The sequence below is a fragment of the Juglans microcarpa x Juglans regia genome, chromosome 2D (genome assembly GCF_004785595.1).
Source record: "Juglans microcarpa x Juglans regia isolate MS1-56 chromosome 2D, Jm3101_v1.0, whole genome shotgun sequence".
Lineage (NCBI taxonomy): Eukaryota > Viridiplantae > Streptophyta > Magnoliopsida > Fagales > Juglandaceae > Juglans > Juglans microcarpa x Juglans regia.
This window is the reverse complement of record NC_054596.1, coordinates 420666-439797: the sequence shown is the minus strand read 5'-3', so window position 1 is coordinate 439797 and position 19132 is coordinate 420666. Positions and strand designations below refer to the sequence as shown.

The 19132-nt window shown below is 34.9% G+C and overlaps 1 protein-coding gene across 2 annotated transcripts; it reads right to left on the bottom strand.

The window, feature by feature from the left end:
- Window positions 1-46: 46 nt before the first annotated feature.
- LOC121249556 (acyltransferase-like protein At3g26840, chloroplastic) lies at window positions 47-16282 on the bottom strand. 2 transcript variants are annotated; one of them, XM_041148263.1, is made up of 14 exons: window positions 15612-16282; window positions 14501-14552; window positions 14249-14304; window positions 13033-13191; window positions 12686-12790; window positions 6216-6322; window positions 5446-5567; window positions 4569-4677; window positions 4002-4132; window positions 3199-3568; window positions 2077-2190; window positions 1257-1342; window positions 1012-1121; window positions 47-292 (listed from the first exon to the last, which is right to left on the bottom strand). In XM_041148263.1, exons 1-14 carry the CDS (start codon window positions 16003-16005, stop codon window positions 102-104), a joined length of 2106 nt encoding a protein of 701 aa, XP_041004197.1. In that variant the 5' UTR covers window positions 16006-16282; the 3' UTR covers window positions 47-101. The 2 variants fall into 2 exon arrangements, with proteins under 2 accessions (XP_041004197.1, XP_041004198.1); XM_041148264.1 differs by lacking the exon at window positions 14501-14552 and having other exon boundaries at window positions 14249-14272; window positions 15612-16276.
- Between the last annotated feature and the right edge of the window lie 2850 nt (window positions 16283-19132).

The following is a 19132-nucleotide window of genomic DNA, read 5'->3' as shown; positions in this document are numbered from 1 at the left end:
CGATTATATCCTATAGTACTCCAGCAGGAAAAGTCAGACAGGCATCTTTGAGAATGGAATAAAATGGTGGGATTCATGATGATCTTCAATACACGAAAAAATCAGAGTTCAAATGTAGGGACTTCAGCTGTAAAGCCATGTATGCTGTGGTAAATTAAGCGAGGAATCAGATTTCTATAAGGATCATTTTCTCTTCTTTCCTTCAAATAGGCAATGCATTTCTGGACCTCAGACTTGACTTGTAAATATAATTCATGAGATTTGTCCCTGTCTTTTAGTTCCAGCTTCCTCCCTTCAGAAAATTAGCAAAATCATATATATATATATATATATATATATATATATATATATTATTCAACTTCCACCTCACACAGGAAAGAAAAGAAAAAACAAACTTGAATCCAGAAGTCAACTTAAAACAAGTTCCAATGAATGTTGCTCAATTTTATGGCTGTTTTTAGATTAGCTAAGATATGGTGGACTTGAAGACTACAATACTTAAAAATACCCCAAGCAGCCCGTTGTATCTGCAAACCGCTATTCCATAAATCTTGCTAATTTACACTTTTAAGGTAGGTGTATCATGATGATCTAGTGGTTTCTAAAACAATATATTTTGGAATTGGGATAATGTTTTGGAATTGGGATAATAGACTATAATGACATAAATGGCACAGGAATGTCATAATAGTGCAGCCTGGAGGGTTGACAAACACTCCGAAAGTGTAGAGAAGATCGAATGGCATGGACAGATATGATTGTTACTTGCATTGTTCTTCTTAAGCTTCTTCTAGCCACCTCAGTGAATTAAGTACTTTGGATAAACATCCACCGACTTTAAAGTCTCCAATCTAGGAAATATATCTCTAAGATGAATGAAATGCAGTGATGGCTACCTGTGACAAATAGATGCACCACAATTTTTTTTTTTTTTAAATCCATTTTTTTCAAAGTAGCCAATTGTATTTTAATATTTTTTAACCAATACCCCTCAGTTTTGAAGGGCCATACCTTCCGTTTCAATTGGTTTCCCGAAGTAGAAATAAAACCGGCCAGGAAATTTTGGTAAAACTCCAGGGAGGTGAATATCTTGGTTTGCCACGTCCCCATTAGCATCAGTTCTACGATACAAGATGATGGTAATATTAAAGAAAGAACAGGCAAAGAAAGGTAAGGGAAAAATCAATTTGAGACCATGTATAATTGGGAAGAAAATATATAATGCAAGTCAACATGACAAGAGGAGCTTAACATACCTTAACTTTACTGCCTCATTCGTTAATTCTTCTATCTCACCCTTAAAGTAAGGAATCTTCATTAGGTCATCATAATCGAAAACCACCTATCAATTAATATGAAATTGATTATTCATTAGAGAGCAGAGACCAATCAAGTCCAGTGACAAAAATGTGAATCTAAACATAAGCTAGCCTCAAAAAACAAGTATCCGTAAGGTACTTATGTCAAGTACAAGAGCTTTGCTCCACGCAAGCCGGTGTGTTAACACACCACTTGTTGTGGTACCCATTCAACTTTGAAAAGAAAATACCAAATTTTTTAAAATAGATGATGTGGAACACTTCCACATTAGCAGTATGCTGGGTGTGTAAAATATGGGGCTTGCAAATATATAGACTTTTTCCAATTACAAACTTTCCTTCAAAGAAACTAGTATGTCATACTCTTCTCAAAACAATATTCACAGCAGCATGTGTTCAGCACCAGTTGGAAAATTTCTAACAAAGCTCACCTTAATTTACATTGAATAAGTTATGGCAAGGAACTGTTTTGTTACGACACTTCAGCGTATGGTTGTGTCCACATGACAAACTAATATTTTCAAGCAATGATAGATATGGAAATTATGATAAATTAAAATGCGTATGCATATAGATCCAGGTTTCAATGTCCAAATCTGGACTAATTAGAAGGATGAAGGCACCAAGTGATGACCCATGCTATACGTGTATTCAGCTGGCAGACTAGAAATCACACTTTTGTGCTGAACGCAAATATCAATATAGCTATATGTTGGAGCTAATAATTGATAAAAACAGAGGATTTTTTTTAGCTTACTTTGCCAATATCATCTTCTCCAACAGCACCAAAAGGTATGATTTTGGCTCCAAATCTTATTGCCATCCTGACAAACTCAGATTGTTCCGGCCAGATTAGCTTGTATTCTTCACCCTATAAAGTAAAAAGAGTCAAGGATTTCAAAAGTATTAAAATTGGTATGTTCTAATAATTATATCTGATTTTTGTGGTCACGTCTGTAACACCAAAGCGAATAAGCATGTAAAGCATGCTTAAGGTATAGAGGACAAAATTGCACATTAATATGACTGCAGCTTGAGCAGATAAAAGCAAACCAAGTGGATCCAAACAATAAATTGGAAAGTTAAGCTTTTCCTAGCTTGGATTGAGCCTTGATTGGGAACACTAGCCAAGAAGTCATAGGGGGCTGAGCTCAGGATATATGTCATGTTTTAACACATAATGTTTTATGTAGTTATGGTGCTGATCAACTGTGTACAAGTAATCACAGATGTAGGGAATTGATATGTGGAGTTTTAAGGATAACTCCTTATTCTTATCATTATGAAAGCTTTTACTTTCCATCTTAAAGTGAAAAAAATCACATTTGAATTCTTGTTTTAGAATATTGATATTGTCTTTAGTCAATCTGGTACGACCTCTACTGGTTCTAATGCAAGAAGGCCCAGGCAGCATTGACCAGGGTCATGGTGGGGCTAGGCTATATTATGGGCTAACAGGTGATATTCCAGCAGCTGAGCAAGGTTTAACCTCTACCCCAGTGCAATATGCCTGAGTCGCAACACAAGGAAAGATTTGGTTTGGTTACACAAAACCAAACCATCTCATCTCATATAATTATTACAACTTTCTCAAACTCCCACACAAAATATAATAAACAATTCAACTTTTTCAAATTCTAAAATAAAAATAATATTAAAAATTTATATTATAACAATATTTTATTCAACTTTCAACAAAATATCTCATCTCATCTCATTTGAACTGCGTAACTAAACGAGGCTTTAGATTCTTGTTACTTTTGAAACCAAAATATTGAATTTTTATTCAACCAAAAAGGAAGGAAAAAAAAAATCGATTTAACTATAGTGCAAATGTTTATATAAAAGGGAGTGGAAGTAGATGGAGGTAAGAAGTTACCTTCCGATGGAGAGCCTCACGCATGCCCCCTGGATACAGCAGGACATGAGACTTTGAAGACAAAAGCTTGTAGAAGTTAGTCCCTGAGACAGGAACCGCACCCATTATTCTGAATGTGTCATACAGTGATAAATCAGGTAACTTTCCTTTTTTATTCTTCATAAACGTCATTGGATGTGCAATCCCCCGCACAAGAATATTTCTTTCTCGATAAATATTGGTTATCAAGGGAACCAATTCAAGTCCGAGTAACATGTGATATCCTACGAGCAAGACAGGACCTGCTGAAGGTATTCCGGCAAGGCCCCTCACAATCTTCCCATCCTCTAAAGTTGACAGCATCACAGGACTAGTGGCAGCATTAATCCATCTGGAAGCATCCTAAACTTAATCAATGTGGCAGAGAATAGCATATAGAGTCAATCATCAAAGTGCATAAACAATTGTCTCGAGTAACTGCCAGATCAGCTGCAAGCATTCTTTACAGAATACATACTGATCAATGTGGTAAGCAACAGGATATAGAGTGGATCTACAAAGACATTCTCCAACCTGACACCTCAGATGAAACAAAATAGTTGAAACGACCAAATGCATTTGGCCCATTAGCTACCTTTTATCTAGTGTTGTGTGAATATAATCTTATAATAAGCTCTACTGTTATTAATCGATGCTATTACTTGGTTGACAACTTCGCCCCATTCCACATGTAAGCAAGTGATGGATTGGTCAGCTACCTCAGATTTTGGACATGTTATAATTAAAGAAAGTATCTGTATGTTTCTAACAAAATGGTGACCCACCTGATTTCATCATATATTTTTCCAAACTCAGTAGGGGTTGGTGGCATGTAATCTGAAACATAGTCGATGTATTTTCCACGGCGGTAGAAACCAGCACCCTTAATGATGGTAACCAAATCAATACCATCTTCCTGCCATACATGGGCAGAACTTGTGATATACATGGGCAGGAAAAAAAGGGCAAAATTCAATAGAAATGCAATATATCTAAAGCTGAAGAATCCCCTTCAAAATAGTAGTTTCACACAAATGCTGATGCGTGACAGTTTGGAATGTAACAAATAAACAAAAAAACATCAATGCATAGTTCGTATATTTTCAAAAGATCATGGAAATAATTTTTTGTCCTGTATTTACAGAATACGAACCCCATGCATGTATCCATTTTGGTTTCATATGGTTAGAGTAGCATCTATCTTCCACGAAATTCATTAAAAAGTTTGTTAAAAAACTTTCTTTATGCTTTTTGTTTATCCTAAAGCCTAAAGCCTCTGGAGGCGGGCAAAACCAAACAAAGGATCATGTACACAGAGAGAGACAGAGACAGAGACAGAGATAGATTCTTACTAAGAAAAGAAAATGACCTCTGTCGCTGAACTTACGAATCTCACATTTTGGCAGAGCACGACACAGCCTTTCACCTTCCTCTTGACTAGGTAGCAACTGATCTCTTCCGCTAAAAGAGACAAAGAGTGAACTAAAACCAAACATTCTTTAAAGAATCACACGAAAAACAAGGAAATCCCTACAGATATATAGAACAAATATTATAATGATGTCCTTATAGTGGAAGTATAATCATACTCTTGCTGGGAACAAAAAGTTTGTCAGAGCTTAAAGCCTATATTTCATTGATGCAGATGCCATTCTTGATTGGGCCAATATTTCACCTACATAGGCTCCAAATATGGAACAATGTAATAGATATTGAGGAGAAGAGGCCGCCATTTGGTCCACTCAGAAATTAGACTATCATTCATTCAATAATACATCCTTAATTTAATATACCCAAATATAGCAAGTACATTTTCCTCTTACGTTTCTTATAAAACTTAGAATACTCTAATGCTTTGATTCCTTTTCATCGTTTCAGCTTCCCCTTTCCTGATGAAGCAGAGGTTTTATCATGATCTAGGGGTACATAAATTGAATCAAAAAGTCCACAAGGAATGATTACAATTGTTGTCATTTAAGAACCTGATGATAATAAACAATAAGCCCTCAAAGGAGAAGGAAAAGCCAACAGGAAGACCAACTATTGTTCATTTGATTTTACAGGTGTGAATTTTCTAAAATTAGCAAATAATACTAAAGAAACTAAATTTTAAATACGTTCACTTTTGTAGTTGCTCTTCTTTTAAGAAAAATAGTTTTCCCAAATATTACAACGTGATTTAATTATTAATTACTGAAATGGGTTCGGGCTACAGAAAAGAATAGGAACCTTGAGAGTATCAGTGTTTGAGCTTTTACAGCATGGAGGCGTGAATTGGAAACAGCTGAAGCAGATTTAAGCATCTGCAGCTTCCAGCGAAGTGTTTCTCTGGGTAAGACATCGGATAGAACCTGTAAAATTTATCATTGATGTTTTTCAAAAAATTCAGTCATTCATTCAGAGGTGTATGACGTGAAAATATTAGCATGAGGACAAACATAAAAAGAGCAAGGAAAAGCCAACTATCTCAGTTTGAACTCAAACAGCAGTCCAGACCTATCAATGTAATTGCAATCTTTCTTTAATCAGTATAGGAATAGTTAACTGCTTCTATCTTGATATTTTAAATTTCACAAAGTGGCATGTGATACTACATTGATAGCAAGGCAATTTAGCTTGTTTGAAAGAAAAAAGAAAAGAAAGAAAAAACAGATCACAGAGTGAAAAATAACAGTTCAAATCTTCTTTCTATAAGCACACAGGTACTCATTTTTTTTCCATGTATACACTGTCATCCAAAACACAGACTCAAGTTAAAAAAATAAGTCATTTGGCTTCATAAGTTGGATCCAAGTTTAGAAGTAACTATTTTTGCCGTCTAGGAATTAATTTGGACAGTTGTGATGCACAAGTAATTACACCTGCATATACAAAAATGGGTGAGGCCCAACATTGATGGTATGGCACCTCTCTAGTATATTGTATGTGTGCGCACTTGTGTGTGTGTGTATTATATGCACATATATCCGGCCTATTCGTGTTTTAAAGTTGAAGCTTACCGAGAGATAAGATGAAATTGAAACAAGATCTTGTGATAGCTCCCCAACTGTTTGTTGTAAAGGAAATCCCTCCAGGAGACTGTCCATCACCATCCTCAAAGGATCACCTAAATGGGAATTTTACAATTGCTAGTGTCAATGGAGGAGATATGCATGCAAGCATACATGCATACATTAATACATATATACAGAAATATTACGTGTATATATATATATATATATATATATATATATATATATATATGCATATGCTTAATTTGCGCATACATATACAGGTGTGTATATATATATATATATATACAACTAGTTCATATTTCTTGACACTCATCATTTTCAACATGGAAGGGATAATGATAAGAAATACATAATCAGTTTTTTATAGCAGTTTCATTAAAAGAAATAGTTTTTTTAAATAAAAATAGCAACAGCCTGAAATCTTTTAATACATGGTATCAATTTAAAGAGGTAAAAAGTTTAGTCCAACAATTCTACACCTTAGGTCAAGAAGCCCCTCTCTACCCATCGGTTTAGCAAGGCAATGAGGGAACAAAAAACTTGCAAACATATGTCTCTTTGCATGGAAATCAAGATGCAGAGAAATTATCATGGAACATATTGACGCTTACAACTCAAAATCCATTTTTGTATGCCAAAGAAAAGAGAACAGTTAAAAACGAAAAAGGAAAAGAAATCAAAGTAAACTATATTCAGCAGAACGGAAGACCCAATAAACAAGAACTCAAGATCTGTGTGCCCCAGTATAGGGATAAGTCAAAGAAAACTACATTATCCATCCTTTCTGGGTTACATGCTTGAAATGGGCATACTACATAATGATCCTGCCTCGAAGTGAGCCTCTTTTGTCTTGGTATCACAAAAACCACATGAGGTGAATCAGCAAATTGAACAAACCCTATCCATGTCCCAAGGGTCACTAAATTGTATGAGGATTGCCTAAGGGTTACAGAGTCACCATTGGTGAAATTAAGCTGTAATCCCAACTATGATCTGAAAGACTCCACAATAGTCAAGTTATCCGCAATCTAAATCCAATAATATAAGTCTGGACTCTTGACCGATTTGAAAGATCAGTTGAAATAACAGAACTTTGGCTTATTAGCTCATGGAAACTCAATGTAATTCATTTTTTTTTTAAATAAGTAAACGATATTATTGATAAGAATAGGCAAAGCCCAAGTATACAAGATGTTATACAAGAGACAAAGACCTATCTAGGTCGCAGAGGTGAGAACAAAAAAATCATGTAAATTAAGGCCATTGAAATCTATAGCTATGGTCAATAGAAAGAAAGTACGGAAAAATAAAGATCAAAGCTCCTCTAGAGTCCGCGCCTTATCTTCAAATGTCCGATCGTTACGCTCTCGCCATATGCACCACATAATGCTGATAGGGACCATCTTCCACACGGCTTTGATTTGTGTAGCACCTCCCAGAAATGTCCAGCTGGCCAATAACTCAACCATTGTGGTAGGCATTACCCAATTTAATTCTACTTGGCTGAACACTTCGATCCACAAGGCTCTAGCTATCTCACAATGTAGCAAGAGATGATCCAATGACATCGGCTTTCTTGCACATACAACATCAATCTAAGATAACAACCTGGCACTTCCTTAGATTATCGGTTGTCAAAATCTTGCCTAGAGCAGCTGTCCAAGCGAAGAAAAATGCTTTTTTTTTTTTGGGAGGGGGGGGGGGGCTTTATTCCTCCAAAGATTCCTCTATGGGAAAAGAGTATTCAGTAAATGAGTAAGAGATTTATAAGGATCAAACCAAGAAAACTCCCTTACCTGCAGGTGTCCACCATAGCTTATCGTCTCGTATTCCATTCAACTTCACGGAATACACTAGGTTGAAAAAAGCCTCAAAGCTGTCTACTTCCCAGTCTTGGACTGCTCTACTGAAAGTGACATTCCATTGGACTTGGTCCCCCGATCAATCTATGAGATCCGCCATTAAAGCTTCTTGGTCACGTGTCAATCGAAAGACAAATGGAAAGGAGTCCTTTAGAGCCTCCTCCCCACATATCCCTCCAAAATTTTATTTGAGTAGCCGCACCCAACACAAATTTGGCATGGCAGGTAAACACCCCCCAACCCACGTCTAATGTGCTTCCAAATCCCCACTCCATAGGCCTCGTTCACCTTTCTAGTACACCATACCCCCCCCCCCCCAACATATTTCCATGTTTGCACTCAATCACCAATATCCATAGGGCTTCCGATTCCATACTATATCTCCATAGCCACTTCCCGAGTAGGGCCCTATTGAAAATTCTCATATTTTTTATCCCCAATCCACCAGAAGAAATTGGCCTGCACACCTTGTCACAACTAACTAAATGGAACTTCAATTTGTTCCCCATCCCGCTCCATAAGAAATCACAATGGAGTTTTTCAATCTTTTTCGCTACACAAGCTGGAATTGGGAATAGTGACAGAAAATAAGTTGGTAAGTTAGAAAGAGTACTCTTGATTAGAGCACCCAGCCTCATTTCGACAAGTAACATCTCTTCCACCCTGCCAATCTTCGTTTTATCTTCTCGATAACTGGATCCCAAATAGAAAGAGCCCGTGAGGCTACCCCCAGCGGCAATCCCAAAGTATTTCATAGGAAGAGAGGCGACCTTACTCCCTAGTGTACTGGCCAAATGTCGAGTGTTGCTGACATTCCCGACCGGCACTAGCTCTGATTTATCAAAGTTCAAGCCTGATGTTGCTTCGAAGCATAATAAGAGTGTCTTCAGTGCCCTGAGTTGATCTTAATCTACCTCGCAGAAAATTAATATGTCATCTGCAAATAAAAGATGAGAAATAGATTGACAACCCAAACTGAACCAGCCATAAAACCATTTCTAACCATGGCCAATAACATCCGACTGAGGGCCTCCGTAATAACAACAAAGAGAAGTGGGGACAACAGATCTCCTTGTCTCAGGCCACGCGAACTGCTGAAGAAACCAGCTAAGCTGCCATTAATCAAAACTAAGAACTTTGCCGTAGAGATGCACCATCTAATCCACGTATACCATCTCTCCCAAAACCACATCTCTCCAACTAAAAGAGAAGGAAGCCCCAGTTTACATGATCGTATGTCTTTTCCATGTCTAGCTTACAAATAATCCTTGTAATCTTAGACTTTAATATGCTATCTAGGCATTCATTGGCTATAAGGTCTGAATCCAGAATTTGACGACCCCTTACAAATGCATTTTGCAGCTTTGTGCTTATCTTGCCTAAAACCTCCCTAACCTGTTTGCAAGCACCTTTGAAATAATTTTGTATACCCCATTTATAAGGCTAATGGGCCTATAATCTTTCAGCTCCGCTCTTCTTTGGGATCAAATCAATGAAATTAGTATTTAGGTTTTTCTCAAACTTCTCAGCTGAAAACAATTCCTGAAACATGTTCATTATATCCTCCTTCACTACTTCCCAACATGCTTGGAAGAAACCTATCGAGAAACTGTCTGGACTTGGTGCTTTGTCACTAGCTATTCCTTTTACCACATCAAAGACCTCCCCCTCCTCAAAAGATCTCTCCAACCAAGACGTTGTCTGTGGTTCAATAGAATTGAAAGCAAGTCCATCAGGTTTTGGCCTCCACCCCTTTTGTTCTGTAAATAACTGTTCATAGAAATCCACCACGTGATCCCAAATCACAAAAGCCTCCATGCAATCTATACCATTAATATTCAGTATCTCAATGGTATTATATCTCCTATGAGAATTGGTCACCCTGTGGAAAATTTTTGTACATCGGTCCCCTTCTTTCAACCATAATGCTCTTGACTTTGGACACCAAGAGATCTCCTCGAGAGAAAGAACTTTCTCCAACTCTAATGCCAACTCTGTCTTTCGCACTATTTCTTCAAGGGCGAGGGTTCTATCCTCAAGTATTCTTTCAATACCTTGTAGATCTTCCACTAATGCTTTCTTACGCTCCCTTATGTCAACAAATGATTGGAAGTTCCAAAGCTTTAAATCATTCTTTAAAGTTTTAGTTTACCTGCAAGTATATAAGGAGTACCATGAAACTGATAAAATGACCACCAATTTCTTACCTTATCCACAAAGCCTTCACTCTTAAGTCACATATTTTCAAACTTAAAATATTGACGTTAGCCTTGGATACCACCATCATCCAACATGATGGGAAAGTGATCTGAGCAAAGGCGAGACAACCTCTTCTGACACACCTCTGGGTAATGGATTTTCCAATCTGGTGAGATTAGGAATCTATCCAGCTGAGACCACATCTGATTATTGGATAAGTGAATGAGCCCCCTATGAGGGGAAGGACCACCAGGTTCAAGTCAAAATTGAATGTTGAAAAGGTTGTCATTGCTGGGCGAATCCGATTGTCTCCGGATATTTCACTAGGGAATCTTATGACATTAAAATCTCCTCCTATGCACCAGGGGAGGTCCCGCCAACTATGTAATGCAACAAATTCTTCCCATAATAATCTTATGATACTGTCAACATTTGGCCCGTAAACACTTGCAAAAGTCCACAAAAAATTATCTTCCACAACTTTAAAAGAATAGGCCACTGTGTACTCCCTAACAAAATCCTTCATTTTCTGCACCACCCTTCTATCCCACATCACTAAGATATCACCCGAAGCCCCGTTCGAAGGCAAATAAACCCAATCTGCATAAGGACAGCTCCAAACACTTCGCACTACTCTTCTAGACACCAATTTCTTTGTTTCTTGTAAACAAACTATGTCCGCCCTCCATACCCGAAGAAAGTTTTAATGCGAAGACACTTATTTGCCTCACTCAACCCACGAACGTTCCAAGACACGATTTTCAACTTCATAAAGGATATATAATTCCCTTTCCTTTGGATCTATTGCGGCTTAAGCTCACGTTGTTTCTTGGTCTCAGATTTTTTAAACTGAGAGTGACTCACCTCAATGGCAGTGAGAAGAGCCATAAACTATTCCTCAAACCCCACACACTCCAGTCCCACACAATGTTGAATATCCTTTACCTTTCCAAGCACCCAGTCAGACACATTGAACTCGTATGGTAACTCACAGTTCAGAGGAAAAGGCTCCACATCTCCCGAAGCCCACTCTGCATTTGAAGACATCCCCTTCTCCTCCCTCCAAACAGATTTTTGCCCTCCCATTTGACCACAATACCCTCATTGATCTCCACATCATTGCCCAGAGAAAGGAGTTGTTAATGGTGTATCAGGAACCATCACCACCTCACTTCCCCCATGGTAAAGCATCTGAGATAGCCCCAAGTCACTTTCCTTATTGAACTCCATGCTCAACTCGCCTTCTCCTTCCGACAACATCTCGAGATGCTCCTCAAGATGAAATAAGGCCTCCGTCGGAGGAGACAGAGGTTCCAGAGTGCTTATCGGCAGTTTCTGGCCACACTGGATCGGAGATGGGGCTTTTGATGGCAAGATCTCCTTTGTAACCTCATTTAGCAGCAACACCGGCATCTCCACCACCATTGCCAACGTTTTTTGGGCCACCTTCAATGATCTCACCTCAGGCCACCGTGCTTCCGCAGGTTTCTTCGGCAAAGGTACAATATTGCCATTGTTGGTGGGCCGGTGGGTTCCTCCGTTGCGTATCCTCCATATAGGCTGAGACTTGGGCTCAGGCCCAGTTGTGTGGGCCTAGCCCAGCCATGAATTACATTGAGTACATCTTCTTGAGTCCTTCAGAAGAGCATCTTCTTCTCTCAGTCGAAGTTATGCTATGAATTAGTAAAGCACTGACTGCTCCCACGCCTGTTGTCTTGTAAAGTTTGGTAATTCATGACCGTTGCAATGTTTTTTTTAACTGACTGACTTTATTTTTGTTGTCTAAATATTCAAGAACTAAGACCATTCCATATAGAGCTTTGATACTCATCATCCCACACACCTCACACCACACTTATTTTTCTTTTTATTATTATTTTTTTGTTTTATTATTCCTAAACTAATTGAATTTTTCTACTTATCATTCATACACTATACATTTGGTAAGAAAAAAAATTAAAAAATTATGTGTAGTGTGTGGTGTGAGGACGATGAGTATAATTTTTCTTCCAATAATACTCGATTTCTCCATGCATAATAATTAGGACTTCTGAAATGTACTCTATAGATATTCTGATCTATACGAGGAAACCTACCCCAAGCAACCCATCTTATGGCATGCAGTTTTATGTCACTCCCAAACCAGCAACCTGAGTCTACTGTCATTTTTCTTTAAAAAAGGCGTTGTATTTAAGGTTTTTATTCCTTTTACGTAAGATCTTACCGTTCTCATACTAAATTCATTTTCCTAACTTAAAACCCGCATATGACATGTTAAAAGGAACAGGTTTGCAAGCTATGTTAGCTCTAGCCTCTAGGTGGAAATGATTATGTATCTTGAGCAACTGCAAAGTACTCCAAAAGATGGAAACTCGAAGAATGAGGAAAGCAAACCTGTCATCAATCTCAACATGTTGGGGAGGCTAACATTGAGTTGGTCAGGCATAATGTCCAATAATGGTATCAGAGGTTGTAGTTGAGACCGACTAAAGGATGAAGCTGCGAGCAAAACAATGTATAGGCATCAAGAAGAGCAAGCAAAAAAAAAAAAAAAAAAAAAACATCAAGCATTAACTTTAAATTTCAGTTGGGTGTTGAAGAGACTCTAAGCATTTGACTAATGTCTCAGAAGCATCGCTAGCTACTAGCTAGACAGGTCTTCATCAGCATTTGCGCTGTTGATTTTGCGAGGGGAAAAAAGGAAATTTGAAAGGAGATATTTTAAAAGACGAACTCTTTACCCGGGTTTGCCAAAATAAGGACAAGATCAATATCAGGAGTACAAGCTGCCACGGCAAGAGCAAGGCATCCTCCAAAGGATTCTCCAACAAGATATATGGGTCTGTTAGGTGAACGGTGATTCTCTGACCTAATTGTTCTTTCAACCAGCTTCGCCAATTCTGAAAAATGAAGATCTAGACTAATGATCAGCTTCTTGTTCAAATAGAAGTACAAGTATGATGTATGCTAGGTTTGGATACAAAAAACATCTCATCTCATTTCATCTCATCTCATCTAGGTCACGTTTTGTTATCCAATACAGATGAGATGCACCGTACAGTAGTTTTCCCTATTCAAACACACTATATTTCATTTCTAAATTTTAAAAGCATCCACTAAAATAAACAGTAATAAACAGTAAATACTGACAGTGAACAGTGCATGAATAGTGAAAACTGACAGTAAATAGTGCGTGAACAGTGCATAACAATGCACTTTTGGCTCTCAATCAATAGTGGGACACACACATTTTCCAAATCTCAAAAATTAAAAATTATCTCATCTCATCTCACTATCCAAACACACATTTTTTTTTATAATCTATTTCATCTCATCTTAACTAAAAAAGATCACTACTATTCAAAATATCTCATTTCATCTCATTTGAACTGCGTAACCAAATGGGTTCTAATTATTACAATTTTTCTAAATTCTCACACAAAATACAATAAACGATTCAATTTTTTCAAATCTCAAAACAATAATAATATTAAAAAATAATATTCTAATAATATTTTATTCAACTCTCAATCCATCTCAACTCATCTTATCTCATCTAGTCTCACCATCCAAACCTTCCATAAATATAGTACGCGTGGAGTTACCTGTTAATATAAATATGTTGTGAAAATGTTATTTTGTTCGTATATTTAATGACAGACTTAGTACCCTAGTTTGTTGTAAATTCGTTGGGTTTTCCTTGGTTTTAAGCTAGCTACTTTAATCGATTCACAGCTTGCTTCTACTGCTTTAATCCTAATTACTGTTGCCAAGTCCTAATTGTTTCAGTAAGGTCTAGCAACTTATCAATTTTTTACATTTTCACCGCAAAAGAAGAACGTCATATATCTCGAATAGACCAACAACTAATGCTACACGAACCATCTAGTATATATGTCATTATTGGCATGCATGAAATTGAAATGAAATAAATGAACGAGTAAGAGAGATCAGGACCTGTAAATGGAGTTCGATCCATAACTGGAATGTGCAAGCACCACATCTCAAAAATCCTTCATTCATGGTGAGATGGAAAAAAAATATATACAAGTCATTTGCCAGTATAAAATAGTGGAAAATTCTCTGGATGACAATTATAGTTACTTTCAAATCCTCCATGATTTTCAATTATAGTGGATAAAAGAAAGTAAGGGGGTGGAGGCGGAGGTGCTCATTGTTCGTAGAATTGAGATTTCAGTGAGTGCTTACTTTCCAAGTCTATGATGATGGTTAATAAGTCCAAGTCCAACACCGACAACACCTGTTTTGTTTCCACGTCAAAAATAAATTAATGTAACAAGCAGTATTCATTTAGGAACTTTTTAGAGATGAAATGAGATAAGATGAGATTAAAGTTAAAAAGTTAAATAAAATATTATTAAAATATATTTTTTAATATTATTTTTATTTTAAGATTTAAAAAAATTGAATTGTTTATTTTATTTTGTATGGAAATTTAAGAAAGTTGTAATGATGAAGTAAGATGAGATGAGATGTTTCTTAAAAACAAACGAGACCTTAATAACCATAATAAAACTCAGACTTGGGTATGTTTGGCAACTCATTATTGTTTTTTATTTTATTATTATTTTTTATTTATTTTATTATTATTTATTATTTTTTACTTATTTTTTATTATTATTTAATATTTTATTATTACTTTTTCATTACTATTCACAAATATTTTCAACACTTATCAGATATTCTTACTATTCAAACCACTTCGTTTCATACATAAAATTATCTCAACTCATCATTATACTTTTTTTAAATTTTAACAAAAAAATATAATAAATAATTTAATTTTTTTAAATCTTAAAATAATAATAATATTAAAAAATAATATTCTAACAATATTTTATCATTTCAATTCAATTTAACTCAATATCTAAACACAAACTTAATTAATTAGTGATGACAATTACAAATAAATTAGTTCATTAAATAGAATGATAGCATTTATATTTTATTTGACTAATAATATATTCAACATTTTCATTTTATTTTTATTTTATCATATAATATGTAAATATTTATCTTTATAAAAAATTATTTAATAAAAAATACGATAAATATGTTATATTTTAATATTATTATTATTTTATAAGTGATTGATTGATTCCGTACTTGTCGCTAAAATTTTTGTGACCAATTAGAACATTCCACGTGTGATACAATTCACTAGAAACTGGAAATCCAGAGCCGCCAGAATGAAAAGTAAAAAAGAAAATGTTCTCTTCCACACTAGTTAAACCAAAACCAATGGCCGGAAAAAAAAAAAAAAAAAAAAAAAAAAAAAAAAGGAAAACGAAAGACTGACCGGGCAAAAAGAGGAGCAGGGGAGAATTAGCCAACGGAGAGCCGCACTCCAAGGGCGTGAACCACCGAGGCGGTCCACCGTTCGATCTTATTATCAATTCCTTCGACCGCTCAAAGTACTCCTTCAAGCTCCTACGCTCCACCGCCGGATCCTCGGACGTCGCTGCTGCAGAAGCTACCGCCTCAAGTTCATCTTTACCCATATCCAGCCTTCTCCTCTCTGAGAAATCATTCCTCGTCGAAGTGAATAGCGTTTGTTCGGTGGAAACAGCGAGTCTCCAAGAAGAAGTCGAAATCCGAGTGGATTTCAAGTTTCCAAGGGATGAAGACGTCGAATCCCGGCGGAGAGCCGGGGATAAATTGGAGAGAAAAAGGGAAGCTTCAGAAGCGGCCATGGATGGTCAGTTGATTCTGCACAGAACAGTGCACTCGGCGCTCAGCTGGCTGTCCAAGTCGACAGTTATTTATATATGCATATTGATTATTTCTCAGCTGGTGCTTTAAAGGCCCTGTAACTGAAAGAGAGAGACAGTAAGAAAAAAAAAAACATAAAAACATAAATTTTATATAACTAAAGAAAGAAAGAAAGAAAGAAGGCAGATGGAACGATAGCGGAAATGCCGGAAGTGAGCACTGAGAGAGACAGCAGGCAGCAGCTAGCGAGCGTCTTTGGCGGAGAGTGCGGAAGGGTGAGGTGTCCTTACTCCTTTACTTCTTCTGTTTTTTATTCTTTTCCTGTAATTTTAATTTAATTAAGTTTAATTGTTGTTCAGTTTGTTTCTACTCTTTGTTGTCTTTTGCGAAAATGGAAATGCATGTTTCTGGTAAGTAATCGCGGCAGACAGTTGCCACTCCAGCAACAATGTAGTTTTATTTATGTACTAGCGACGCACGCAGTTAAAAAGATATGAAAAATATTCTTAGAAATAAAAATTTCTTATAGAAACATGTAATAAGGAAAAACATATCAATATATATAATCTTAGTTCGCTGCCTGTCAATTGACAATGAAGAAAAAAAAAAATGAGAATTTAAATCTATAGAAGTTCATGAATTTAATTATGAATGGGTAGAGTTCCCATCTATATTTTAAAACTTTCTCCTTGATTATAAAAAACATCACTTATATCATGTGCAAAATATCTATAACTATAATATACAAATTTCACAAACACATTTACAAGTACACATAAATTAAAGCAAATAAAATTTTACAACAATGTAAATTTTAATTTTTTTATATTTTAAACAAAAGATCTTTATTTCATCTTCATGTCTTTATCTTTACTTTTTCATTAGTCTGTAGGGTTTTTTTTTTTTTTTGGAAATGGTTTTATCTTTCTTTTTTTTCTACGTTGTTGGTGTTTTGTACATAGGAATCGATGTAAATTTTTTTGAAGTTGGTCTATCTCTAATTTCTCTTTTTCTATAGATCTGAACAAATCTTCATATATTTAAAGAGCTGGTGTTTAGATCTTAGTGGTGTCTTTTTTATTTTTCCTTACATATCTTCATATTGGACTCAATGTTCATTTTTTTGTCATATTTTTTTTCCTCCTAAATTTTTTTCTTCACACATATCCAAGTTGGTGTATATTTATATTTTTATTTAAGTTGATTTATTTCTTTTTTTTTTTCTTTTATAAATTTGAACAAATCTTCATATACTTAAAGTCATCGTATTCAAATCTGAGTGATGTCATATTTTTTTTTTCATTTATTCATTCATCTCGAATTTTTTTTCTTCTATCGTATATTTGTAAGTAAATGAACACAAAACTGATTTTTTTTTTTTCTTCTGATTGTCTAAGTTTTTATCTTTTAAGTTTCACTCCGAGCTTTTTTTTTTTTTTTCTTTCTTTCTTTCTTTTGTATGTTGTATGTTATTCTATAAATGTAGTTTTTTTTTTTTTTTGTAAGTGATTTTATTTCTGCGATTTCTATTTTGTTTGCATTTTCTACATACAAATCGGAATGGATTAATTTTTTTTTTTTTAAGTTTGTGTAGTTTTGATTTCTTCTTCTGTAAAGATCTTAATAGATCTTCGTATATTTTAAGAGCTTGTGTTCAAATTTGTGTGGTGGCATTTTTTTTTATTTCCTTACAGATTTACAAACTCCGATGTTCATTTCTTTGTCATATATTTTTTTCTCTTAAATGTTTTTCTTCATACAGATCTGAGTTGGTGTATATTTTTTTTTTAAAGTTTGTTTTTTCTGCTTTTTTTTTTTTATAGTTCTGAATAGGTCTTCATATATTTGAAGACATCTTGTTCCCAATTTATTCTGCTTTTTTGTTGTGACTGGTTCTTGTTTGTATATCCTTATTCTACTTTTGTTTCTTGTAGGTTTTTCTGTTGGCCTTTTTTTTTATTTTTTTATAAATCTGAACAGATATTCACATGTTTGACCTTATTTTGTTTGTTTTTCTTTTATTGTGAATGTGTACATGAATGAATGGATGATTTTTTTTTTTTCCTGATTGTCCAATTTTTTTTTTAGCCTTTTCACTCCGATCTTTACTTATTTCTTTCTTTTCTTTCTTGTAGATTTTTCTGTTGTCCTTTTTTATTTTTCCATAAATCTAAACAGATTTCACATGTTTGACCTTGTTTTGTTTTTTTTTTTTCTTCTATTGTGAATCTGTAAATTAATAAATGGATGTTGGTTTTTGTTGGCTTTTTTTCCTTAGAACATATCATATCTTCACATGTTTGAAGATATCGTGTTCAAATTTCAAGCTTATTCATTTTGCATCCTAGTTGATTTTTATGTTTTGTTTCTCTTTGATATTTGTTTTGTTTGTTTTTTCTTCTATTGTGAATCTCTACATAAAGGAATATACGTTGGTCTCTGTTGGTTTTTGTTGTTTTTTTTCCCTACACATCTCTACACATCTTCACATATTATATTTGTTATTACGTAAGAGCATCTTTCTTAGTCATGTTTTTTTTCTATTTATTTGTCTACATAGCTTCAAATACCATGCACATCTATTTATTTATATTTATTTCTATTATATTATTATGAATTAACTCTATATAATATTGTTTGTTTGTCAGATGTAGATATTTATTTCTATTTATTTCTCCACATAGCTTCAAATACTATGCACATCTGTTTATTTATTTATTTATTATTATTATTATTTTTTGCACTCTAAATTTTTTCTAACATGTATGTGTCTATATTATTTGATGAATGCATAGATAATATCATATTTAACTGAACAGAAAGACAATATTGGATCTGAAATTATTGAAGGCAACAGATTCAGAGATATCAAAACCATAAATATTTAACATTTCTGTTAACAATTCTGTTAACTTACAATTTTATTTTAGTTTACACTCTTAATTTTTTTTTCAAACATGTATGTGTATGTACTATTTGATGAATTCATAGAAAATATCATATTTAATTGAGCATAAAAGCAAACGGAAGCATACCTAATTTATTTTGAAATTCACAAATGAAAGAGCAGTTGACGGAATTTAGAACTCAGAAGGGAGCAAATAGATT